Genomic DNA, 26,463 nt, shown 5'->3' on the forward strand with positions numbered 1-26,463 from the left:
TCGTCAGCCTGGGATTGAGAACAACGGTCCTTCATGAGATTAGCTCCAGTGAGGCTCATTAGGGAAACTACCAGCATTCTCCTTGGATGTGGGTGCAGGATAGTCACATGACCAATGTATGGTTTGTGATGGAGAAAAATCAATACCATAATTTGAAATTAATGGGACAGCATTTTCCCCAAATCCTACAGGGAAACGGGGACTTGGATCAATTCCTTCAGTAACTGCTGACCGGGCACAAAGAAGAGCAAATTGAATAACTATCGTGTTGCTGTACCTGATCGTAGTTCTTCTGGTTCTGTTTGAGTATTTTGCAATCTGTCAAACTACTTACTAGATCATCCTCTTGAACAGCTGCAAGCAAAAAGGTAAAAAAAAAAGTTAATTTCATTTTAATTCCGGGAGTGGTCAGCATTGTGAATCTTGTATTTCTTCACCTTGGGAGGTGGGTAAGGTCTGTGATTTGCTGCTCCATTTCTGGACAAAGGACCTGCTCTTTGCCTGGTCCCTCCTCCCAATGACCAAACAGCTCAGCTTAAATGCACCCGTGCTGGCAAAGGCATTTCTTAATCCTCAAAAAGAGGATCGTTCGTATCCTCACCTGAGCGCTTTCTTAAATATGAAGCATTACAGTAATTCTTCCCTTCAGTCTGCTGAATTTAACAGACTCCAGGGCACCATTTCAAAGAGAAATTAGTGGAATTCTTCCCAGAATTGTAGCTACCCTTCTATCCACATCACTCGAACACTGTAAATCATAAACATGAGAAAGTCTGCAGATGCTGGGAGTCCAAAGTACCACACACAAGATGCTGGAGGAACTCAGGCAGCATCTGTAGAAATGAATAAGCAGTAAACATTTCTGGCCGAGACCCTTCATCAGAATTGAGAAGGAAGGGGAAAGACAACGGAATAAAAAGGTGGGGGGAGGGGAAGGAGGCTAGCTAGAACATGATGGGTGAAGCCAGGTGAGTGGGAAAGATAAAGAGCTGGAGAAGAAGGAATCTGATAGGAGAGAGTGTGCACCATAAGAGAACGGGAAGGAGGAGGGGAACTGGGAGAAGTGATAGGCAGATGAGAAAAGGTAAAAGGACAGAGTGGGGAATAGAATAAGAGGGGAGGGGTGGGATTTTTTTTACTGGAGGAGAAATTGTTATTCATGGCTTTTACCTCTTTTCCACCTGCCTATCACTTACCACAGGGAGTATTGTGTGCAGTTCTAGTCATTTACAAAGATGTTGCTGGAACTTGAGGACTGGGTTTACAGGGAAAGGTTGAATAGGTTAGGACTTTATCCTTTAGAGTGTCAGAAAGTAAGGGGAAAATTGATGGAGGTATACAAATCATGAAGGGTACAGACAGGGTAAATATAAACAGGTTTTTCCACCGAGGTTGGCTGAGACTAGAACCAGAGGTCTTAGATTAAGGGTGAAAGGTGAAATGTTTAAGGGGAACATGAAGTGGAACTTTTCACTCAGAGGGAGAAATGAGCTGCTAGTGAAAATGGTGGATACGGGTTCATTTTCAACATTTAAGAGAGAATTGGACAGGTAGGTGGATGGGATGGGTATGGAGGGTTACGGTCAGTGTGCAGTGTGCAGGTTGATGGGGGCCTAGGTAGTATAGACTAGATGTGTTTAAGGGCCTGCTTCTCTGCTGTAGCATTCTATAACTATGACTACTAGTTTTCTCTCCCTGGTTTCATAAAACCGTAAGACATAGGAGCAGAATTTTGAGTGCACATCATGGCTGATTATTTATCCCTCTCAACCCCATTCTCCTGCAACCCTTGATGATCGGACTAATTAAGAACCTACCAACCTCCATTACAAATATACCCAATGAACTCCTCAGATTCACTACCCACTCGCTCAAGAACTAAGGAAAGTCCTCCTCATTTCTGTTCTAAATAGACACCCCTCTATTCTGAGTTTGTGCCCTCTGGTCCTAGACTCCCCCAGTACAGGAAATTTTCTCTCCACATCCACTCTATCTAGGCTTTTCAATATTCAATAGGTTTCAGCGAGATTGCTCTCATTCTGCTAAACTGCTGTGAGTACAGGTCCAGAGCCAACAAACACGTTTTCCCTTTCCTGAGAACCTCCTCTGGATCTGCTCCAATGTCTACACATCTTTTCTTAGATGAGGGGCTCAAAAACAGCTCAACAATACTCCATGTGGAGTCTAACCAATGCCTTATAAAGCTCAGCACTACATCCTTCCTCTTAGACTATAAGACCATAAGACATAGGAGCAGAATTAGGCCATCTGGCCGATCGAGTCTGCTCATGGCTGATCCTTTTTCTCTCTCCTTCTCAGCCCCAGTTCCCGGCCTTCTCCCTGTAGCCTTTGATGTCATGTCCAATCAAGAACCTATCAATCTTTGCCTTAAATACACCCAACAACCTGGCCTCCACAGCTGCACGTGGTAACAAATTCCACAAATTCACCATCCTCTGGCTGAAGAAATTTCTTGGCATCTCTGTTTTGAAAGGGCGCCTCTCTATCCTGAGACTGTGCCCTCTTGTCCTTGACTCTCCCACCATGTGAAACATCCTTTCCACATCTACCCTGTCTCGCCCTTTCAACATTCGAAAGGTTTCAATGAGATCCACTCCCCCCTCATCCTTCTGACTTCCAGAGAGTACAGACTCCGAGCCATCAAACATTCCTTGTATGGACCCTTTCATTCCTGGAATCATCCTTGTGAATCTCCTCTGGATCCACTCCAATGCCATCACATCTTTTCTAAGATGAGGGGCCCAAAACTGTTCACAATACTCAAGGTGAGGCCTCACCAGTGCCTTATAAAGCCTCAGCATCACATCTTTGCTCTTGTATTCTAGACCTCTTGAAATGAATGCTAACATGGCATTTGCCTTCCTCTCCACTGACTCAGACTGCAAGTTAACCTTTCGGTTGTTCTGCACAAGACTCCCAAGTCCCCTTGCATCTTAGATTTTTGGATTTTCTCCCCATTTAGAAAATATTCCGCACATTTATTTCTACTACCAAAGTGCATGACCATGTATTTTCCAACATTGTATTTCATTTGCCACTTTCGTGCCCTTTCTCCTAATCTGTCCAAGTCCTTCTGCATCCTACCCGTTTCCTCAACACTACCCGCCCCTCCACTAATCTTTGTATCATCTGCAAACTTGGCAACAAAGCCATCTATTCCATTATCTATATCATCTATATACAGCATAAAAAGCAGTGGTCCCAAAACTGACCCCTGTGGAACACCACTAGTCACTGGCAGCCAACCTGAAAAGGATCCTTTGACTCCCATTTGCTGCCTCCTACCAATCAGCCAGTGCTCTAACCATGTTAGTAACTTTTCTGTAATACCATGGGCTCTTAACTTGGTAAGCAACCTCGTGTGTGGCACATTGTCAATGGCCTTCTGAAAGTCCCGATATACAACATCCACTGCATACCCTTTACCTATCCTACTTGTAATCTCCTCAAAGAAGTCCAAAAAGTTCATCAGGCAGGATTTTCCCTGAAGGAAACCATGTTGACTGTGTCCTATCTTGTCCTGTGTCACCAATACTCCTCACCTCATCCTTGACAATCGACTCTAACAATTTCCCAACCATCGAGGTCAGGCCGACTGGTCTATAATTTCCTTTCTGCTGCCTTCCTCCTTTCTTAAAGAGTGGAGTGACATTTGCAATTTTCCTGTCCTCTGGCACCATGCCAGAGTCCAATGATTTTTGAAAGATCATTGCTAATGCCGCTACAATCTCTAATGCTACTTCTTTCAAAACTCTAAGGCACAGTTCCTCTTGTCCGGGTGACTTATGTACCTTTAGGCCATTCAGCTTTTTGAGCACCTTCTCTCTAGTAATAGTAACTGCACCCATTTCTCTTCCTTCACACACTACAACATCTTCCACACTGATGCAAAATATTCATTTAGTTCATCAGCCATCTCCTTGTCCCCCGTTATTACTTCTCCCGCCTCATTTTCAAGTGGTCCTATGTCCACTCTCATTTCTCTTTTATTTTTAACATACTTGAAAAAACTTTCACTATCCACTTTGATATTATTTGCTAGCTTGCTTTCACATTTCATCTTTTCCCTTCTAATGATTTTTTTTAGTTTCTCTCTGTAGGTTTTTAAAAACTTCCCAATCCTTTATCTTCCCACTAATTTTTGCTTTGTTGTTTGCCCTTTCTTTCATTTTTACAATAGCTTTGACTTCTCTTGTCAGCCACGGTTATTCTATTTAACCATTTGAGTACTTCTTCATTTTTGGAATACATATGCCCTGCACCTTCCTCATTTTTCTCAGAAATGCATGCCATTGCTACTCTGCTGTCATCCCTGCCAGCAGTTCCTTTCAATTTACTTTGGCCAACTTCTCTCTCATAACACCGTAATTTCCTTTACTCCACTGCAATACTGCTACATCAGACTTTACTTTCTCCCTACCAAATTTCAGATTGAACTCAATCATATCGTCATCACTGGTTCCTAAGGGTTTTTCTACCTTAAGCTCCCTCCGGTTCATTACATAACACCCAATCCAGTATAGCTGATCCCCTAGGAGGCCCAATGACAAACTGCTCTAAAAAACCATCTCTCAGGCATTCAACAAACTCACTCTCTTGAGATCCATTACCAACCTGATTTTCACAATCAACCTGCATGTGAAAATCTCCCATGAGTACCATAACATCACCCTTTTGACTCACCTTTTCTATTTCCTGCTGTAACCTGTGGTCCACTTCCCAGTCATGTTGGGAGTCCTGTTTATAACTGCTATCAATGTCCTTTTACCTTTGCAGTTTCTTAACTTAACCTACAAGGATTCAACATCTTTCAATCCTATGTTGCATCTTTCTATTGATTTGATGCCATTCTTTACCAGTAGAGCCACACAATCCCCTCTACCTATCTTCCTTCCCCTCCAATATAACGTGTAACCTCGGACATTCAGCTCCCAACTACAACCATCCTTCAGCCACAATTCAGTGGTGGCCACAGCATCTTACCTGGCAATCTGTAATAGTGCATATACTTGTACTCTAGTCCTCTCGAAATTAATGATAACATTGCATTTGCCTTCCTTACTATTGACTCAACCTGCAAGTTAACCTTCAGGGAATCCTGCACAAAGACTCCCAAGTCCCTTTTGCACCTGATTTTTGAATTTTCTCCACTTTTAGAAAATTCCTTTATTCCTTTATTCCTTCTGTCAAAGTGCAAGACCATACACTTTCCTACACTATATACATGCCACTTATTTGCCCGTTCTCCCAATCTATCTGAGTCTTCATGCAGACTCCATGCTTCCTCAACACTATTTGCCCCTCCGACTACCATTGTATTATCTGCAAACTTGGCCACAAAGCCATTAATTCCATCATGCAAATCACTGAAATATTATGTGAAAAGAGCGGGACCCCTACTGAATTCCATTGGTCACTGGCAGCCAACCATCTCCCAGATAGGGTCATAGAGAGGTATAGCACAGAAACAGACCCTTTGGCCAGTTTAGTCTATGCTGAAAAACTGCCTACTCCTATTGACCTGCACCGGGAACCATAGCCCTCTATACCCCTACTATCTGTGTACCTATCTAAACTTCACTCAACCTTGTGCTGGCAACTCATTCCACACTCTTACAATGCTCTGAGTGAAGAAGTTTCCCCTCATGTTCCCCTTAAACTTCTCACCTTTCACCCTTAACCCATGCCCTCTGGCTGTAGTCCTACTCAACCTCAGTGGAAAAAGCCTGCTTGCATTTACTCTATCTATACCCTTCATAATTTTGTACACTTCTATCAAATCTCCTCTCAATCTTCTACGTTCTACAGTCCTAACCTATTCAATCTTTCCTTATATCTCAGGTCCTCCAGACCCGACAACATCCTTGTAAATTTTCTCTGTACTCTTTCAACCTTATTTACATCTTTCCTGTAGGCAGGTGACCAAAACTGCACACAATACTCCAAAATAAGCCTCACCAACATCTTATACAACTTCAACAGAACACCCCATCTCCTGTACTCAATACATTGATTTATGAAGGCCAATGTGCCAAAAGCTTTCTTTATGACCCTATCTACCAGAGACGCTACTTTCAACAAATTATGGATCTATATTCCCTGATCCCTTTGTTCTACTACACTCCTCAGTGTCCTACTGTTCTTTGTGTAAGACCTACCCTGGTTGGTCCTACCGAAGTGCAATACCTCACACTTGTTTACATCAAATTCCATCTGCCATTTTTCAGCCCATTTTTCCAGCTGATGCAGATCCCTTTGCAAGCCATGATAGCCTTCCTTGCTGTCCACTACATCGCTAATCTTGGTGTCATCTGCAAATTTGCTGATCCAGTTAACCACATTGTCATCCAGATCATTGGTATAGATGGCAAACAACAACAGACCCAGCATCAGTTCCTGCAGCGCACCACTAATCACAGGCCTCCAGTCAGAGAGACATCTGACTACCACCACTCTCTGGCTTCTCCCACAAAGCCATTGTCTAATCCAATTTACCACCCCATCCTGAAGGCTGAGTGACTGAACCTTCTTGACCAGCCTCTCAAGTGGGACCTTGTCAATTGCCTTACTGAAGTCAATGTAGACAGCATCCACTGCCTTGACTTCATCAGTATTCCTGGTATCTTCCTTGAAAAGCTCTACAAGATTGGTTAGACATGACTGACCATCGATGAAGCCACACAAAGAATATGCCACTAACTCTGGATGGGTTCCACTGTACTACTTCTGTAATAATAGATAAAGAAAGAAAAAAATCTTACTGGACACTTATTTGAAACCTCTGCCTGTTCTCACTGAACCTGTTGAATCTGACACTAGCCCACTCCAACAATGACCCACAAAAAGTCCACTTCTCAATGCGCAGATTAAAGGGAGAGTGATCCCATAGGATGGCTCACTCAGCTGTGAACAGGGGCATCGACTGAGGGGAACGTGGCCCCAAGTCCAATTCTAATCTTACCTACACCCAGGAGCAGGGAGAGGAAATTATGATCTATTTCTATTTCCTCTCCAACTCAGAGATCTGCAACTGCCACAAATAGTTCATCGCCAACCTGCTGGAGCTCAGATTAGTCTGGGCCCTCATCATCGGGAGGACCCAGTTTTCCACTGCCCACCCAGAGGTACAGCTGTGATTTCATTCTTCAACTGAAGCTAGGAATGTCCTTTAATCTTCCTTTCCTCCCTGTACAAGTTTATATGGTCACACAAAGGTTATTCTTCTGTACGATGTGATAATGAGATGAAATTGTTCAGATGCTGACATGACAAATGCTGCAGTGACTGATTCAGTCTGCCTAAGACTTGTTGCATCCCTAATATCTATGGGAAATCAAATAGAGTTATCAACTGTTTCAACCTGCACTGGGTTAAGAGTCTAAGGCTTCCAGCCATACCCTTCCCTCCTGATTCCAAACACTTGATTGGCATAACCATGGACCATGCCCTGGGCTAGATCACCCTGTTGGCAATTTGGCAATTTTAAAATTTCAAATATAGGAATGTTCATAATAAAAATCTATACAAAAGAAGAAACCATGCAAAACTTTATATTCATGGTCACACACACACACACACACACACACACACACACACACACACACACACACACACACACACACACACACACACACACACACACACACACACACACACACACACACTCACTCACTCACACACACACACACACACCGGAGTGATTCACCCTTTCATTGTTTGGGGAGCTTCAGCCCCTTTACGTACGGTAGTGGAAGGAGCCCCAGACAGTGGATCTTCCCCACAGAGCCTTTGTGTTGGCTGTACCAAGCTTCATTGCATCCCTTAGCATGTACTCCTGCAGCCTGGAATATGCCAGTCAGCCCTTCCAGACACTTCACGGAGTTGGAAGAACAAGGATCTTTCCTTTCCTGAGCTTATGACCTTCGAGCAGTGTGTTGGTATGTCACTCCGAGAAACCAGAATCCTGTCATACAATTGCTGGGGGTGAACCGACATGAAGAGCCTTGTATCCTTCTAAACAACGTCTTGGTAAAGAGGTGGGTGCCCTGAGAGCAGCCTGTGTTAGAACATAGACCACAAGAACAGGCCATTCAGCCCAGAATATTGTGCCGAGCCAGCTAAAATCCGAATCAAAAACACCCAAATCTAATCACTCCTATCTACACCATATCCATACCCCTCCATCTTCTTTACATCCACGTGCCTATCCAAACGTCTCTTAAAAGCCTCTGATGTATTTGCCTCCACCACCAGGCAGCGAATTCCAGGCATCCACCATTCTCAGTAAGAAAAACACTTACCGTGCACTTCCCCCATGAACCTATCCTATCCCCTCTCACCTTCAATGCATACCCTCTGGTATTAGACATATCAAACCTGGGAAACAGATAATCCCTGTCTACTCTAGTCATGCCTCTCATAATCTATGAAGCCTCTGTCAGGTCTCCCCTCAGCCTCTGGTGCTCTAGAGTTTATCCAGCCTCTCATGATAGCACATAAACCAGGCGGAATCCTGGTAAACCTCTTTTGCATCCTCTCCTAATCTTCAATATCCTTCTTACAGAGGGGTGACCAGAACTGTATGCAAGACTCCAGATGTGGCCTCACCAGAGTTTCATAAAGTTGCAACATCAGCTCGACCTTTGAACTCAATGCTCAATTAATAAAATCAAGCATTCTATAAGCCTTCTTAACCTCTCTATCAACCTGTGCAGCCACTTTCAAGGAGCTATGAACTTGGATCCCAAGACCTCTCCGCTCAGCAACACTGTTAAGTACCTTGCCCTCGCATTAGCTTTTCCAAAGCGCACACCTCATGTGCTGGGGATGGTATGTTGTGTGTACAGAAAAGATCTGACTGTAGGGCTTCTCTCACTACCAGCCAAGCCAGGGCCTGCTGCTTATTGGTGAGTTCAGGTGACAGGGAATTCTGGGATTGGGAAGCCTAGTGATGGTGTTGGTACCTAATTCAGGCTTCACATTTATTGTTTGTCAACCCAATCCAAATCACAGTAAGAGGAGGTAAAGGATACTGACATAGCTTTCTGTTAATTTTCTCTATTTCGTTCCGCAGTGATTCATATTCTTCCCAGAGGAATGATTTGCTGCAAGAAACAGAAAACTGAGTTAACTGCTTGATCCTGATAATTGCACAGAACAATTTACAATCAACACGTGGAAAAGATGTTTCCCCAGATCACTCAGCTCCTCCTCTTTCATGACTGGTCCATTTACGATAACAAAATATTCAATAGTTACTGTCCCCATCCTTCCCCTAAATGCATCCCAGACGAGTTTAAACTAGTTTTGCAGTGGGCTGGGAATCAGAGTCCCAGGACAATAAGGGAAGGATTGGACCAGAAGGTAGATGTCAGGAGAAGAATTGAGAGGCAAAGTCAAAATAAACTGGGACCTTCTTAGTGCAAGGGGTTTAGATGGGGGAGAATTTGTTAAGTGTATCCAGGAAGGTTTCTTAAATCAATATGTGGATGGTTCAATGAGAGGAGGGCCTGTACTGGACCTGGTGTTGATTAATGAGCCTGGCCAGGTGACTGACCTTTCACTGGCAGAGCAGTTAGGGAACAGTGACTACAACTCCTTAACTTTCAGGATAGCTATAGATAAGAATAGGTATGGTCCTTGGGGAGAATTTTAAATTATGAAGGCATCAACAGGAACTAAGAAGCATTAATTGGGAACTCCTTTTCTCTGGCAAGTTTACATTAGACATGTGGAGGGTGTTTTAAGATCAATTGCACAGAGCACAGGAGAAGTATGTTCCTGTTAGAAGGAAGGACAGGGATGGAAAGATTTGAAAGCCCTGGATGTCCAGAGAGGTGATGAACTCAGTCAAGAAGAAAAAGAATGTAAAGCTTCAAAAGATGAGCACAATAAAGAAGCCCGAAAAGAAGTAAAGAAGGAAATTGGGAAAGTCAGAAGGGGCTATGAAAAGTCCTTGCTGAGTAGAATCAAGATGAATCCCAAGGCATTCTATAAACACATCAAGATCAAGAGGATAACTAGGGAGAGGGTGGGAGCACACAAGGATAAAGGTGGGGGGGGGGCGCATTAGCTTGGATGAGGAAAATGTGAAAGAGTTACTTAATGAGAACTTTGCTTCAGTATTTAGTAAGGAAAAGGGTTCAGAGGACCAGGAGATCAGTGCTGAATCTATAAATACTTTAGGGTATTAGAGGTCAAGGAGGAGCCTCCAAATGAGTATTAAGGTAGATGTCTTCTGAGCCAAATGGAATTTACTCCAGGTTATTGAAAGAGGCAAGAGAAGAGATTACTGGGACCTTACCAGTATCTTGATGTCCTCTCTAGCCTCAGGCGAGGTCCCAGAAGACTGGCGAGTGGCTAATGTTGTGCCTCTATTTAAGAGGAAAACAAGGGAAGATCCTGGGAACTATAGACAAGTGATTCTTACATCAGTTGTAGGGAAATTGCTAAAGAAAATTCTTGGGGATCGGATATATGAGCATTTGGAAACCCCTGGCCTAATTAAGAAGAACCAGCTTGGCTTTGTGTGTTGCAGGAAGTATCTTACCAAATTTATTGAGTTTTTTGACAAGGTGATGAGAGAGATCGATGAGGATTGGGCAGTAGATTTTGTCTATGTGGATTTTAGTAATGCATTTTTCAAAGTCCATCATGGGAACTAATCCAGAAGATTAAGGTGCATGGGGTTCGTGGTGAATTGACTGTTTGGATTCAGAAATAGTTTGCCTTTAGAAGACAAAGGGTAGTGGTTGAAGGGACTTATCTGAGCTGGGGGTCTGGAATTAGTGGAGTTCTGCAGGGAACTGTGCTGGGACTTCTACTATTTGTGATGTACGCTAACTTCCTGGGTGAAAGTGTAGATGGGTGGGTTAGTAGATTTGTCAATGATACCAAGATTGGAGTGGTAGATAGTGTAGAAGACTAGCAAAGAATACAGTGCGATATAGAGCAGTTGCAGATATGGGCTGAGAAATAGCAGATGGATCTTAATCTAGATAAATGTGAGGTGTTGCACTTTGGTAGGGCAAATGTAAGGAGACAGTACACTGTTAAGGGCAAGATCCTTAACAATATTGCTGAACAGACAGATCACATGTCGATAATGTGGTTAAGAAAGCTTATGGAATGCTTGCTTTAATTAGTCAAGGCATTGAGTTCAAAAGTCAAGAGGATATGTTGCAACTTCATAACATTCTGGTTAGGTCACACCTGGAGTATTGTGCACAGTTCTGGTCACCCCACTATAGGAAGGGTGTTGTGGCTTTGGAGAGGGGGCAGAAGGGTTTTACCAGGATGCTGCCTGGAATAGTTGGCATGTGCTATCTTGAGAGGCTGGATAAATGTGGGTTGTTTTCTCTGAAGCATCAGAGGCTGAGGGGAGATCTGATAGAGGTTTACAAGATTGTGAGAGGCACAGATTGGACAGAGAGTATCTGTTTCCCAGGTTTCAGATGTCTAATACCAGAGGTCATGCACTGAAGGTGAGAGGGGTAGGTTCAGGGGGGACGTGAGGGGCAAGTTTTTTATTCAGAGAGTGGTGGATGCCTGGAATGCACTGCCTGGTATGGTGGTAGAAGCAAATACATTGGAAGCTTTTAGAGCCATTTGGAATGGCACATGGATATACGGAAGATGGAGGGACATGGACATTTTGTAGGTAGGAGGGATTGGGTGTTTTTGATGTGCTTTTTAGCTGATCTGGCACCTCTGTGGGCTGAATGGCCTGTCCTTTGCTGTACTGTTCTATGTTCTGGAACTCATCAGTTTTGAGAGCTTGACTGGGCAAGGTTGCAGAGCAACCCAACCCCCTTTCTCAGGTGCACAGGCCAAAATAAAATAAACTAAAATGTCACTGAAAACTAGCAAATGTTTACAGATGTACCGTGGAGAGCAATCTAACTGGTTGCATCACTGTCTGGTCTGGGGCGGGGCACTGCACAAGGTCAGAAAAAAACTGCAGTAAATTGTAAACTTAAGTCAGCTCCATCATGGGCACTAGCCTCCCCTAGCATCCAGGAGATTGTCAAAAGGCGATGCCTCAAAAAAGCGGCATCCATCATTAAGGACCCCCATCACCCAGGTCATGCCCCTCTTCATATTACTACCATCAGAGAGAAGGAATAGGAGGCTGAAACAAACTCTCAATGCTTGAGGAACAGCTTCCTCTCCTCAAACGTCAGCTTTCTGAACGGGTAATGTACCAACTCATAAACACTGCCTCACTATTTTGCACTATCTTTTTAATTTAATATACTGGTTAATTGGGCCATCGGTTAATAGGGGCAGCTGTTTATGTGGGACAACACTTAAAGAACAAAAACTAATAGAGAAAATAGCAAGGATTCCTGTTGTTTGGGACGCAAATGCTGCTTAACTGGGGAAGGAGACTGTTGCCAAACAGGTTCTAACTGCACCAGTCACACCCACTTTCATGAGTGTTAAATGCTACACCGTGTTTAGAGCAAAGTGTTGAAATAGTGTCTGTTGCAAGTGCTTGTGTTCAAAAAGCAGTGATTTTTGTCACTGATAGTTGGCGTGAAATAAGCAGCAAGACAATTCAGAACTTGTTTGCTCACTGCGGCTTCACGCATTCAGGTTGGGAGAGCCAGAAACGACTGGGAGTAAAAAAAATCAAACAAATTCAGTGACTTAGGAACCATGAAGAAATTGAAGGTGTCAACAATCATCTTGAACATTACAATGAAAATGAAGATTTGGAGGATGCAATTGGTGGCAGTATTGTAGGAAGGCAGTCCACTGTCTGCTGTAGGTGTGTGTGCTGATTTTGTTCATACACTGGACAAGTTCCTCTGTTGATCACTATTAGGAACTAATACAGCTGTATAGTACAGTAGAGCTTTTGGTAGTGTTCTAAACTGTTCAGTATTTCATTTAAATACATGTGTTTCTCAGTTTTTGTTTTTATACCTTTTTAATTAATTCCATGGCACTGAGTGATGGGGTAATATGTACTGGTCCTGATGTGTCCTAATTAACTGGAATCCACTGTATTTCCAGTTGTAATTTATATTTTTTTGAATGTGTTGCACTGTACTACTGCTGCAAAACAACAAAGTTCACAACATGCAGTAAGTTAGAGATATTAAACCTGATTCTGAAAACCTAGAACAGGAGAAAGCCCTTTATCTGATCAAGTTACATTCACAAAACATTTATCACTATGAACCTTGTCATACACTAATTAAAATACATGAGCTGCTCTATTCGCATTATTCTAACATTAAGCTCCCCTTTTAGCTAGATGTAGGTCTAATCTCCTATTAAGAGATACTGGTTGATATCAATGTCCAGTCCCTGAGTCTTTGCCATAAATGATCTTCTGTGTGAAGGACACTGCTGAACTGAAACAACCAGTGAAAGTCAGAACACAAATGCTTGTGGAATCAAGCCTATTACTCCTTGTGGTTTAGTACTTCAACAATGTGGTTATCCGTCACCACTAATCGGAACAATTGCAATACTGAGCAGGAGTTAGTAAGAATTTGGCCTGGACCTCAGATCAGCAAATGGTGCTGGAAGCAACAGCGGCTACAGACCATTGATATAGTTCTACAGGTACTAGAATGGTAAGCCTAGTCCATGCATGACCATACGTGGCTTGACTAGGGAGGGTTGACAATCAGTGGTCAGCTACATCCCAGTTTTGTCCAGAGGCCAAAGAGGTGGTTGGATTCTTGTCCACCTACCTGCCCCCACTGATCTTGAGTTGGATGTGCCCTAGTGGATTTTGGCCCAGATAGCATAAACATGAGATAAATGGCACTCTGGTGCCCTGTTTAAAGCTCTGTTAGGAAGTGTAAATGTACTTTGCTGTGGAATCCTTCTCTATACTTGCATGTCTCACCTCTCATGCATTTCTGTAGCAGGATTTTCAGCCTGGTTGGCGGTATCTGTTGACTGCACCTGATTTTCTGCTTGCTGGCTGGATTGTTGTGGTTTGGCCAGGTTTGAGGACAGCTCTGTTAAATGTTCAATCCGTTTGTCTATCATCAAGCTAATCCTGTCCTCTTCGATGTTGCTGCTCATGTTGAGCTTCCTCACCTCCTCTGTGAAAGATACATGCAGCAATGAGACGGAAACTCCCTCGATGTCTGTCAATTCTAAGAACTGGTTTCTGGAGAAGACCTACCATGGCCACCTCAAGGCTTCCAGGTTGGGGTGCATTATAACATTATAAACATGTTGAATCACCTCACCTCAGCCCCACAGATGCTGGAAGGAGGTTTTCCCTACTGAATGTCCATATTTCTCATTTGAACACAAGAAAACAGGAACGGCCTGCTCTGCCAAAGATGCTCTTGGCTGATCTGCCCCAACCTTCATCTCCCCACCTGTCACAGTACTCTGTCTGGAGACTTGATGTCAGGAGAAAAATCAATGATACAGGCCAGAATTATAACTAAATGAATATTATCTGATCCTTGTGCATTCTGGACAATAATTTCATATTTGTCTCAATTCAACAGTGTACATGGAGGAACTCAGCTGAGGTTGGGATTGGGCTTGGCTTTGAGTAGATTTCCCCACTGATTGAACAACCTGCTGGGGTTGACCGGCTGGACACAACAGTGAGTGCTGAAGGGAAATAGGAATGTCAGCAAGAATTAACACCAATACCATGACGGGGATGGGGTGGCTTTCAAAATTAGTTGGAGGTCCACCTTTCAGATGAGCTCCATCTCTCCCAGGATGGACATAAACGACGCCACAACATCACAAGTTACCCAGACTAAAAGACAGGAGGCCTGTCTGCATGCGTGAGTGGGTGGGAAAGGGGCTTAGTTTACAGTTATTTTGTATTTTATTGTTGTTGATGATGCTTGAGTTGTTCTTCTGAACATTATGGGCATGCCACATGGGTGCTGGAATGTGTGGTGACACTTACGCCCTGTCTTCAGCACATCCTTGGGTGTGTTGGTTGTTAACACAAACGACATGTGTGCACATGTGATAAATAAATCAGAATCGGAACCTCAGCCACACAGACCATCAAGTACCCATTTGAATGTATCCTACACTAGTTCAATATTTTTTGAATGATCCCCAAATTCCCATCGATTTCCAACCCCCTGCCCAACATTATACCACGTGCCTGGAACCTTTGGAAAAGTTACAGTGACCAATTAACCAACCAACCGGCTTGTCTTTGGAGTGGGAGAAAACTGGAATACCTTGGGGAAACCCACATGGCCACAGGGAGAATGCGCAAACTCCGTTCAGACAGCACTCACGGTTAGGACTGATCCTGGGTCACTCCACTGGCTGTGCTTCTATGCCTGAGGTACTGAGGACAACAGCCGTCTCTAATGCGTCAGATCCCAGAGGATGTTTAGCTCACCTGCTGCCACTGAGCCACAGGGACCTCATTCAACCTCTGTGTAAAAGATTTTGGGTGGTCTTGAAGTTAGCTGACAGATTACAGGGCAATGGACCAAACCTTCTTGGGTACCCCACCCTCTTACCCACTCCAGACACTCCCCACCCGACTCCAGCTCTGACTTATAGCATCACAAAAATGTTTCCGAGAGATCCTTGCCCTTTACGTACCCTCCAACTGTTTGATCCTCTGCTGATGGTTGACTATCCCCTTCGCTAAGAGGCTCCCTGTTTGATTCAATGATTCAATGGTCTAGGAATAAAGCAAACTATGAGAAGAGGAGCAGCTCTGCTGTGGCACCCAGCTCTAGTTAAAACAAACTACCATTTCTGTTATGGCTATGTGTCACACCCATACTGTACTATGTGACGGAGCAAATTACACAATACAATGGACCTGTGAAGGGAGATGTGGACACTGAACAAATGATTGGGCAGGAAGGTATAGGATTAGAACCCAGTGTAGTCTTCTGCTGCCATAGCCCATCCACTTCAAGGTTTGATGTGTTGTGTGTTCAAAAATGCTCTCTGCACACCACTACTGGTTATTTGAGTTACTGTCACCTACCTGTCTCTTGAACCAGTCTGGTCATTCTCCTCTGATCTCTCTCATTAACAAGTCATTTTTGCCCACAGAACTGCCACTCACTGGATGTTTTTTGTTTGTCACACCTTGCTATAAACTCTAGAGACTGGTGTGCCTGAAAATCTCAGGAGATCACCAGTTTCAGAGATGCTCAAACCATCCCATTTGGCATCAACAATCCCTCCACGGTCAAAGTCTTTTCTTTCCCATTCAGATGTTTGCTTTGAACAACAACAGAACTTCTTGGCATGCCTGCATGCTTTTATGCATTGAGTTGCTGCCTAATGATTGTCTGATTAGATGTATGTGCTAATGAGCAGGTGTACACATGTACCTAAAGTGGCCACTGAGTGTATATTGTTTTGTTGTTGCTCTGCTTAGCAATGTGAAGGTACAGCTTCATCTGCTAATGTTTATGTCACAAAATATTGTATTCCTGAACTGGAGCTTGCCTGACTCTGTACTGTGCAGGGAAGGGTCATTCTACTATAACTCAACTTTCAGAGCCCAGAAGCAAAAAACAAAGATGATGTTAGAAATCTGAAACACAAAGAGCTAAATGTTGAAAGACACAGAAGGGCATGCAGCATCCACAGAGAGAGAAATAGAATTGATGACCCGAACTCCCTACCCTCTGCCCCTGCCTTATCATGAAAACTCACTGACCCAAAAAGCCAACTCTGCCCTGAGTATGCCAAGTAGCAGTCAGTTCTGATACAAACTGGAAAGGCTGGTTATCTGAAATTGTTGAATCCAATATTGAGCCCTAAAGGCAGTAGAGTACACAGAGGGAGGATGACGAGAAGTTCTTCAAGCTCACAGTGGTGTTTATTGGATCAGTGTGAGAGGGCAGAGTGAGAGATGGATGGAAAATTAAGGTGCCATGCAAAGTTCTTGTTTTTCTTCCCACTCTCTTTTTTCCTCATTGACATGCTCTCAGACAGTTTAATTGACATTAGTGTTTTCATCAATTCCAACAAGCATCATCCATTTTCTGATGGTCTCCACTTTGTTAGACATTCTGTTTGTTCTCTCCTGCCTTCTGTGACCCTGCAAGTTAATACATGCCTGGATTCTGTGTTTCTCAGTTATGCTAAAGGTTTGTAAGAACATTAATGCTGTTCCTCACTCCCACCCATTCTGCATGACGTCCTGAGTATTTCCTTCATTTTCTCTTTTTTAAAAAATTTCAGATTGCAATATTTCACTATGGGAGGTAAAAAATAAGCTGAGAAGTCATAAAAATAAATTCCTGCCTGAGTCATACTTTGGTTTGGATTTCAATCTGGAACTTGATGATCTCGAGTTCCTCTATCAGGTGCTTGATATCTGGTGGAGATCCCGAGTGTGTGCCAGTTAAGCACTGTATCTCATTGAATGTGGTGTCTGAAACACAGGAGAGGTTCGTTATACCTGTTGATCAAACAGTGTCTGTTTGTTAATCAGTTCTGATGGACGAGACGTCTGAGCTGAAATATTAAGATATATCTGAACCCACCTTTCTGGTGACAACTGCCAAACTTCAACATCTGCTGCGAAGGAAGAAAATAACATCAGAGACTCAAAACCAACTTCCAGGAGAGCTTCTCACTGACTGAAACCTTACTTGTTCTCTAAGCAAGAAAGGAATTCTCTTTGAAGTGTCTGCCACACTTGGTTAGCAAAGGCTTCTCCATCTCTTTGTACTAACATTTTTTCTGCTTAACAAAAAACTTATGTTGTTGTTCAACTCAGCGGATTCTGGAGTTTCAAATAAACCATCTCCCACTCTGCCCTCTCATATTGACCCAGTGAAGCCCAAAATGAAATCCTCACAAGTCATTAAGCCTCAAAGTTTTTGTTATCTGTACATTTAAAAAGTATGCTTCAGTGACCCTGGTCTAATTTATTAATTAACAGAAGAAACACAGGCTGCCCTTGGGTAACAATGGTTTCCAGTTTTACAGATGTCTGTAAATCAGTTTTGTCCTCAAGTTGCAATCTGTACAAAATTAACTCTTTGGGAACCATTCCTCCACAGTATTGTAATGAACGTCATCAAAAGCACTTAAGATCACCCCACTATAGGCAGGATGCTGAGGCTTTGGAGAGGGTGCAGAAGAGGTTTACCAGGATGCTGCCTGGTTTAGAGGGCTTGTGCTATCATGAGAGGCTGGACAAACTTTGGTTGTTTTCTCTGGAGCAGCAAAGATCTGATAGAGGTTTATAAGATTGAGAGGCATGGATGAGCAGACAGAGAGTATCTGTTTCCCAGGCTTGCAATGTCTACCAGAGGGCATGCATTCAAGGTGAGAGGGTATAGGTTTAAGGGGATATGAGGGGTAAGATTTTACCCAGAGAGTGGTGGATGCCTGGTAGGCGCTGTCTGGTATAGTGGTAGAGGCAAATACATTAGGGCTTTTAAGAGACATTTGGATGGGCAGGTGGGTGTAAGGAAGATGGAAGCATATGGACATTGTGTAGGTAGGAGTGATTAGTATTTGGATGTTTTTGATTTGCTTTTTAGCCGGTTCAGCACAACATTGTGGGCCGAATGGCCTGTTCCTGTGCTGTACTCTTCTATGTTCCATGGAAGATGGATAAGAAAGAACAATTACTAAAAGTAGATAAAAGCCATGTCTCATAGAACATAGAATGTATGCACATATGTTGGACTTCTAAACTTAATAATATTATGGGGATTGTTTGTAGGGATGTCTTATCAGTGGGGTATTTTTAACCTGGGAATGACCTGGATTTGAAATGTAAGAAAACTGCAGATGCTGGAAATCTGAAGTAGAATTAAAGTACAGGTACTATTCAGCAGGTCTGGAAGCATCTTTTGAAGTAGAAACAGAGTTAATATTTTGGGTGGATATATCTCCATTAAATGTTTATACTGCCTGATATGCTGGGTGTGTCCAGCAATCTGGTTTTGTTACTTTCATCAGAATGTAATTAAAATCAGGATGTAAAATCTGTTTCTCCCCCAGGAGACCCTCTGAGCTACAGTTTGTGAAATATTAACTGTTTCCCTCCCACTGAGCTATGGTATGGCTGATGTCAGTACGTGACCTACCATTGTATCTCCGTTGTCATCGGTGACCTCTTGAGACAGTAGAGAAATATCTATATTCATCTTTCCAATTTAGTGAACTGCAAAACAAAAAGAAGGATCATTTGAAGCATTCCAAACTGCAAATGACTTTGACTTTGACCGATGACGGATGCTTTCCAGGAACTCACTGCCTTTTTTACCCTTGAACAAAGATCCTTGATAGGCATCAGTGTCCATCTCTCATTGTCCTTGAACTGAGTAACTTGATGCGATGTCAGAAGACTGACAGAATGGCTCTGGAAACATATGGATAAGGGGGACAAACTTCTTCTCCCAAAGAACATTAGTAAATTGGTCAGATTTTCATGATTCCAACTTATTGCTTTAAATTCCAAAGAACTTATGCTGAGATGCCATTTGATGCCACCGCTTCAAGCCATTATTCCATCCCTCTGGACCACCAGACTAGTCCAGTATCATTCCCACCAAACTACGTGCACTTTAGTGCAGGGTGTTCCAGAGTTTGCAAGATTTTACAGACACCTGAATGAGTTTTCCCAGCAACCCAATGAGATGGACCTTCAGATATTGTTGATTGAATTGGCTTCCATATCTTCCAAAGGAAGATTTTCTTTGTAGTTTGCCAGTGCTTTATGACAAATGGCAGAACCCCTGTCCTGTGCCGAGCATATAGGTTTCAGCTCTGTGCTCTCCAGTCGTGCTCCCTCTTCAGATTCTTTGTGATACCGCAAGAAAGTACAGGAGGTGACCATTCAGACCATCTCAAGCAATCTAGAAACACTCTGCAATAAATTACCAATTTAATATGCAATTTCACACCAATATTTCTATCTGTAAATCCAGTCCATATCTTTCTCTTTCTGTAAAGTGCAGGATTCCCCAAAGATTAACTTGCAGATTGAGTCAGTGTTAAGCAAGGCAAATACAATGTTTGCATTGATTTGAAGAGGACTGGAATATAAAAGAAAGGATGAAATGACCATATGTGGAGAAAATGCAATTCTGGGCCCCATATCTAGGAAAGAAAGTGCTGGCATTTGGAGATGGTCAAAGGCAGGTTTACAAGAATGATCTTGATAATAAGAGCATTTGAAGGTTCTGGGCCTGTACGAAACAGAGTTTAGAAGAATGGGGAGGTTTACAACAATGATTCCAGGAATAAAAGGGTTAATGAATGAGGAGTGTTTGATAACTCTGGGCCTATATTTGTTATAGTTTATTAGAATGATAGGGGATCTCACTGAAACCTAGATGAGATCCTAGAAAGGCTTAGAAAGAGGAGAGGATGTACCCAATTGTGGGAGAGTCTAGGACCAGAGGACATTGCCTCAGAATAGAAGAACATCCCTTTAGGATAGAAATAAAGAGGAATATCTTTAACTAGAAAATGGTGAATCTGTGGAATTCATTGCCGCAGTTTGGTGTAGGGGCCAGCTTATTGAGTACATTTAAGGTGGACGTTGATAGGTTCTTGATTAGTAAGAGTGACAAAGGTTATGAAGAGAAGGCAGGAGAACGGGGTTAAGAGAAAGGTAAATCAGCCATGATCAAAGGAAGAGCAGACTTGATTATGCTCCTATGTCTTCTGCATGATGATAAGAACTTCCTAAAATCAATACACATTTGTTCTGTTGTCATTATTTGGCTTGAAATAATTTTCCAAAACCCTCTTTTCTCATAACATCTATATCCAATGTAAAGGGACTTCAGTGACCAGACAGACAATAATTACAATTTTGTCATTTCAAGGTTACTGCTTCTGTCACGTAAACCCTCTTATTGTAAAGTGGAATTTGCCAAATAGAGGATTGTTCAGCCACTGATGTCAAAAGCATAAGGTTGGGATAAAGGGTTGTGTCCACTGGAGGAGAGTACAAAGCAGGAGAGTACCAGAGGTGATGATGGCAGATGGCCCCTCCTTGCTCCATCTGTGATGTCCATTTGTCTCCAAGCAGGTGGCACCCAGCAACAACTTAGAACTGATGTAGGGCTGAGGAACCTGACTGCCTGATTAACAACCAATCTCTGAAGAGATTCAGAAGCTCATCCTGGAAAGAACAATGGGGCAGACACTTCCTATCTGGAATACATAAGTGCCCGCAGCCACAGCATTCAATATTCACCTTGTACGTCCTCCCTCCTCTTCCCACCAGCCTGACATACTTCCTACCTCAAGGACCTCTTCCTCTCTCCTAACTAACATCTTTCCCTTGCTGGCTCTTATTCTGGATTCCCAAAGCAATGACTTGCTTCATTATGTTTATGGAAGCCCAGAAACAGCACGTTGTCAATTTACCAGTACATCAGAGAGGTTGGTCCCACAGGGTACTTCCCTTCTGCATTTCTATTACCAGTTGTATTTTAGTTTAATATAATTGTGCAGATGGTCTAAATATTTGCATGAGATTATCACTTCCACTATCTTCCATGTTTAAAGTACATTTATTATCAAAATATATATATATATTGTACAATCTTGGGATTTGTCACCTCACAGGCAGCCACAAATAAAGAAACCCAAAAGAACCCGTAAAAAATTACCATGAAACACCCAATGTGCAAAGAGAGAGAGCGCGAGAGAGAGAGAGAGAGAGAGAGAGAGAGAGAGAGAGAGAGAGAGAGAGAGAGAGAGAGAGAGAGAGAGAGAGAGAGAGAGAGAGAAAGACAAATCGAGCAACCAAGAACAGTAAGCATTCAGAATGAAAGTGAGTCCACAGACACAAAGCCGGAGCAGCCAGTGCAGGCCACAGACTCAGCTCCACGTAGCACTGAGTAAACATTGTGGAGTCCTCAGACACAAAGCCCAGAGCAGGCCTCAGCCTTGACCGTAATTCAGCACAGAGTCAAAACATCACGGAACAGTGAGCAGAACCGGCCCGGCCCTCACCCGCCTCTGAGACCCAGGCCCTGGACTCTGCCACCACGTCTCAGCCCATCCCCAACCCTTACAAATCAGCCTGGCACTTGGATCGATCAAACTTTACTCTCGGCTTAGGTGGATGGGTCTCAAATCTGCCTCTCCCTCGCTCCAACTTGGCTTCAAATATGCCTCCATCGACCTTGTCTCGTATCCGCATGCTCCGACCCTCAATTCAGTCTGGCCTTTGCTCACCTCCCCATTATTTGCAGTGATTGTTTACCAAGAATTTTACAAGAACAAGTGTTATTTATCAAGTATTTAACTGTATTCTTTGTTTTGCTTGCCACGACCAGTAAGTAGTTGCTGGATTTCACCAGCACTGCCTTAAGCCCACTTGTATAGTTTTGAAGACCCAAGCAACTGATCAACACATTCTTAGACAATACAACATTCAGGATCCTCTGGGACGTTAGTGATGTTGGCACATTGAGCTGACTTGAGAAGTTAAAGTCTGTCCCGAGCCATATAGGCTCATCAGGCCGGTGCTTATTTCCAGTTTCCGTGGCGTGAAGCGACTGAGAGTACGAGACTCTCCCCCAGATAGGACGCCAGTCTATCGCGAGGTTAACCCCCAGCATTTTTGCCGGTACCCATTTTCAGCTGGGTGGACTGGAGCAATGTGTGGTTAAGTGCCTTGCTCAAAGACACACACACTACCCTGGCTGGGGCTCGAACTCACGACCTTCAGATCGTTAGTCCAACACCTTAACCACTTGGCCATGTGCCACGCGACTTGAGAAGTTGGGTAGTGGTAAAGGTACTCCCATGTAACCCAACTTCCATAGATAGAGTGAGAACACTTGGGTGCCTCTGACTTCTGCATAGTACTGCAGTAAATTTACAGATTGCACTCATCTGCTGCTGCTACAAAAAACCGTGACCTATGTGAGTGATGATAAACCTCGATTTAGATATTGGTCTCTATTGTGGACTGGGAGCAGGAGGGGAGCAGGGAGAGGGGAATCGTGGTTGGGACACCCACTCAGAAACCAGAAACTGGTGGGGAAACTGTCGTTGCTGGGTCTCAAAACCCACCTCTGCAATTGGACACTGGACTTCTTAACAGTAAGGCCACAGTCAGACTGGGTGGGCAGCAATGTCTCTTGTCCCATTATGCTGAGCACAGGCGCTCTCCCCAAGGCGGTGTGCTCAGCCAGCTGCTGTTCACACAGCTAACTCATGACTGTGTTGTAGGGTCCAGCTCAAACTGTGTCACCAAGTTTGTGGATGACACGACAGTGGTTGGCCTTATCAAGAATAACAATGAGGAGACAGAGTATAGAGAGGAAGTGGAGTGGCTGGCGGATTAGTGTGAGAAGGACAGCCTAAGCCTGAATGTGAAGAAGACAAAGGAAATTATTGTGGACTTCAGGAAGGTGCAGACGAACGATAGCCCTCTGTGAATATATGGCTCCTCTGTAGAGAAACTTAAGTGCATCAAATTCCTGGGAGTTTACATCATGGATGACCTCACCTGATCGCTTGATATCACTTCCCTGAACAAGGCGGCACAGCAGCGTCTCCACTTCCTAAGCAGACTAAGTCAAGCAATGTTCCCTTGCCTGGTCTCTCAGGGCATGCCAACCTTGACCCTGGCACTCTTTCTCTGCCACCTGTCCCACACCCTCCCTGGAGCACTCCTCCCTTTCCATTCTCATCATCCTTTGTTCCCACCAGATGTATAAACTCGCTCTCTTCTCCTTGTTGAAAAATATGGTACTGTGCAATTCCCCGTTTCAAAAGGAGAATTGTTGGACAAACGTGAGAAAGAGTTGCAGGGGTACAGGGAAATAGCAGGGAGATCCCCAGGAATATGGTATGGACCTGATAGGCCAAATGGCCTGTCACACCTTTTTCTATTTCTTCTTCTTGTAAAGTTTATTGGTAGTTGGCAGATCAACGTAAGGTGCATGACCGTCACCTACTGCATTGGAGTGTGGTGGAAGTATACCCACTGAACCGCACTCCCCCCCCCCCACAAGAACCTCATGATATCAAAAAGTCTAGAGCTTCAGAAAGTCAGATACGCACTACAATATCCATTACAATGTTGGTGATATCCTAACAAACTTTCCATGTTCAACCCTGTCTGTCCTAAAAATCTCAATTTAGTATCCAGAGGTTTCCTTTGCGCCTCAGAAGAATTGCAATCAAACAGTATATGCTGCACTGTTTCTTGACAAGTGCACTCCTACAAGTGACCTTCTTATGCAAATTAATTCTGAACAAAGAATTATTCAACCTTGTTTGACAAATACGTAAACATTTAAGTATAACTTCGTCTGTCCTTTTATTCACCATCTCACAATCAAGTTCTCATCATCCTCTGAATTTTATATAAACGCTGTCCTTTCTTTTCCTTATCCCAACTTTGTTGCCATGGTGATCGAAAAGACTTTTTAGTTAGGGTTTTCATCTTCCCTTTATGCAAAGACACTACTACTTTTATATCCTTAATCTTAAGTGATTGCTTGGCTAGAATGTCTGCCACCTCACTACTTTCAACCCCAACACCGGCGGGAACCCATAAGAATTGGATACAGAAGCCTGGCCCCGCAGCTTCAACAGATGCTGTCAGATCTCAAAAGGAATGTCTGGCTTACGGATTTGAAGTACCTGTTTTAATTGAAGTGAAGAGCAAGAGTGAATCAGAGCATAGAAGTACTGAATCAGGGTGTTCTACTTCCAATCATTCCAAGGCCAAAATGATAACAACCATCCCAGACGGGAACACTGATACTTTGATAATTTTTTCTTATCAGCCACCCAATTCTTGGAAACACAGACAGAAACACCTGAACGACTTGTCAGTGGATCTTTTGAACCATCTGTGTAGATTTGCCTATCGCCACAACAGGTCTACAGCAGATTCTATCTCAATGGCTCTCTGTGCACTTGGACCACCTGGACAATGGAAGTACCTATGTCAGGATGCTGTTCATTGACTATAGCACAGCGTTTAACACCATCATTCCTACAGTCCTGATCAGAAAAGCACAGAACCTGGGCCTCTGTACTTCTCTCTGCACCTGGATCCTCGACAATCAACACTGGCACACTACAGGGACGTGTGCTTAGCCTACTGCTCTACTCCCTCTACACCCAAATTGTGTGGCTAAGCACAGCTCAAAGGACATCTATAAATTGTTATGATACCATTGTTGGCAAAATCTCAGATGGTGAAGGGAATACACAAGCGAGATATATTGAAATGAACTGAATTGATTTTATAACTTATATCCTTCCTATACGAGGAGCAAAAATCTTTATGTTACGTGTCTAAATGTGCAATGTATAGTAATTTATAATAAATAGCATGTACAACAGGACAGTCAACATAACATAGAAATACAATTGTATCAGCATGAATTAATCAATCTGATGGCCTGCTGGGAGAAGCTGTCCCGGAGCCTGTTGGTCCTGGCTTTTATGCTGCAATACCACTTCCTGGATGGTAGCAACTGGAACAGTTTGTAGTTGGGTGACTCGGGTCAACAATAATGCTTTGGCTACTTTTACACACCTGTCACTGGAAATGTCCTGAATAGTGGGAAGTTCACATCTACTGATGCGCTGGGCTGTCCACATCACTCTCTGCAGAGTCCTGCGATTGAAGGAAGCACAGTTTCCATTCCAGGCAGTGATGCAGCCAGTCAGGATGCTCTCAATTGTGCCCCTGTAGAAAGTTCTTAGAATTTGGGGGGCCCTAACCAAACTTGCTCATCTGTCTGAGGTGAAAGAGGCGCTGTTGTGCGTTTTTCACCACACAGCCGGTATGTACAGGCCAGATGAGATCCAGTTAGTTGAATGGTGTTGCAACAACAACCTTGCACCCAACATCAGCAAGACCAAAGAGCTGATTGTGGACTCAGGAAGGGTAAGACAAGGGAACGCAAACCTACCCTCACAGAGGGATCAGAAGTGGAGAGAGTGAGCAATTTTAAGTTCCTGGGTGTCAATATATCTGAGGATTTAACCTGGCCCCAACGTGTTGATGCAGTTATAAAGAAGGTAAGGCAGTGGTTATATTTCATTCAGACATTGAGAAGATTTGGTTTATCAGCTAAAACACTCAAAAACTTCTACAAATGTATTGTGGAGAGCATTCTGACTGGCTGCATCATCATAGGTATGGGGGGGGGGGGTGCTACTACACAAGATCAAAGTAAGCTGCAGAAACTTGTAAAATTGGCTCCATCAAAGGTACTAGCCTTCATAATATCTAAGACATCTTCAAGGAGCAGTGGTTCAGAAAGTTGGCAACCAGCACTGAGGACCCCCACCACCAGAACATTCAAGATTCAAGATTCAAAAACGTTATTGTCATTTTAACTGTACATCAGCTCTGCAGGGCAAAATGAGACAGCGTTTCCCAGGAACAGTGCAATCAAACATAACAAACGCAACACTAAATAATAAACATGCCCTCGTCTCATTGTTACTGTCAGGAAGGAGGTACAGGAGCCTGAAGGCACATAC

General features: G+C 43.4%; 1 protein-coding gene across 4 annotated transcripts in view; it reads right to left on the bottom strand.

Moving 5' to 3' along the window:
- LOC132406547 (golgin subfamily A member 5-like) overlaps positions 1-26,463 on the bottom strand; it is a 38,799-nt gene that overhangs the window by 7,807 nt on the left and 4,529 nt on the right. For 2 of the 4 annotated variants that reach the window (XR_009516192.1, XM_059992357.1), the window contains exons 3-9: positions 19,065-19,141; positions 17,505-17,538; positions 17,274-17,392; positions 15,592-15,673; positions 13,889-14,090; positions 9,058-9,125; positions 278-354 (exon numbers count right to left, since the gene is read on the bottom strand). Coding sequence is in view for 3 of the 4 variants with exons in the window: in XM_059992357.1 (XP_059848340.1) it covers positions 278-354; positions 9,058-9,125; positions 13,889-14,090; positions 15,592-15,673; positions 17,274-17,392; positions 17,505-17,538; positions 19,065-19,124 (642 nt within the window). In the remaining variant the exon portion in view is untranslated. Of the gene's footprint in view, positions 1-277; positions 355-9,057; positions 9,126-13,888; positions 14,091-15,591; positions 15,674-17,273; positions 17,393-17,504; positions 17,539-19,064; positions 19,142-25,507; positions 26,296-26,463 lie in introns of those variants that run through there. The other 2 variants (XM_059992358.1, XM_059992359.1) reach the window with 2 other exon arrangements.

Source organism: Hypanus sabinus, chromosome 16 (assembly GCF_030144855.1).
Source record: "Hypanus sabinus isolate sHypSab1 chromosome 16, sHypSab1.hap1, whole genome shotgun sequence".
NCBI classification, from domain to species: domain Eukaryota; kingdom Metazoa; phylum Chordata; class Chondrichthyes; order Myliobatiformes; family Dasyatidae; genus Hypanus; species Hypanus sabinus.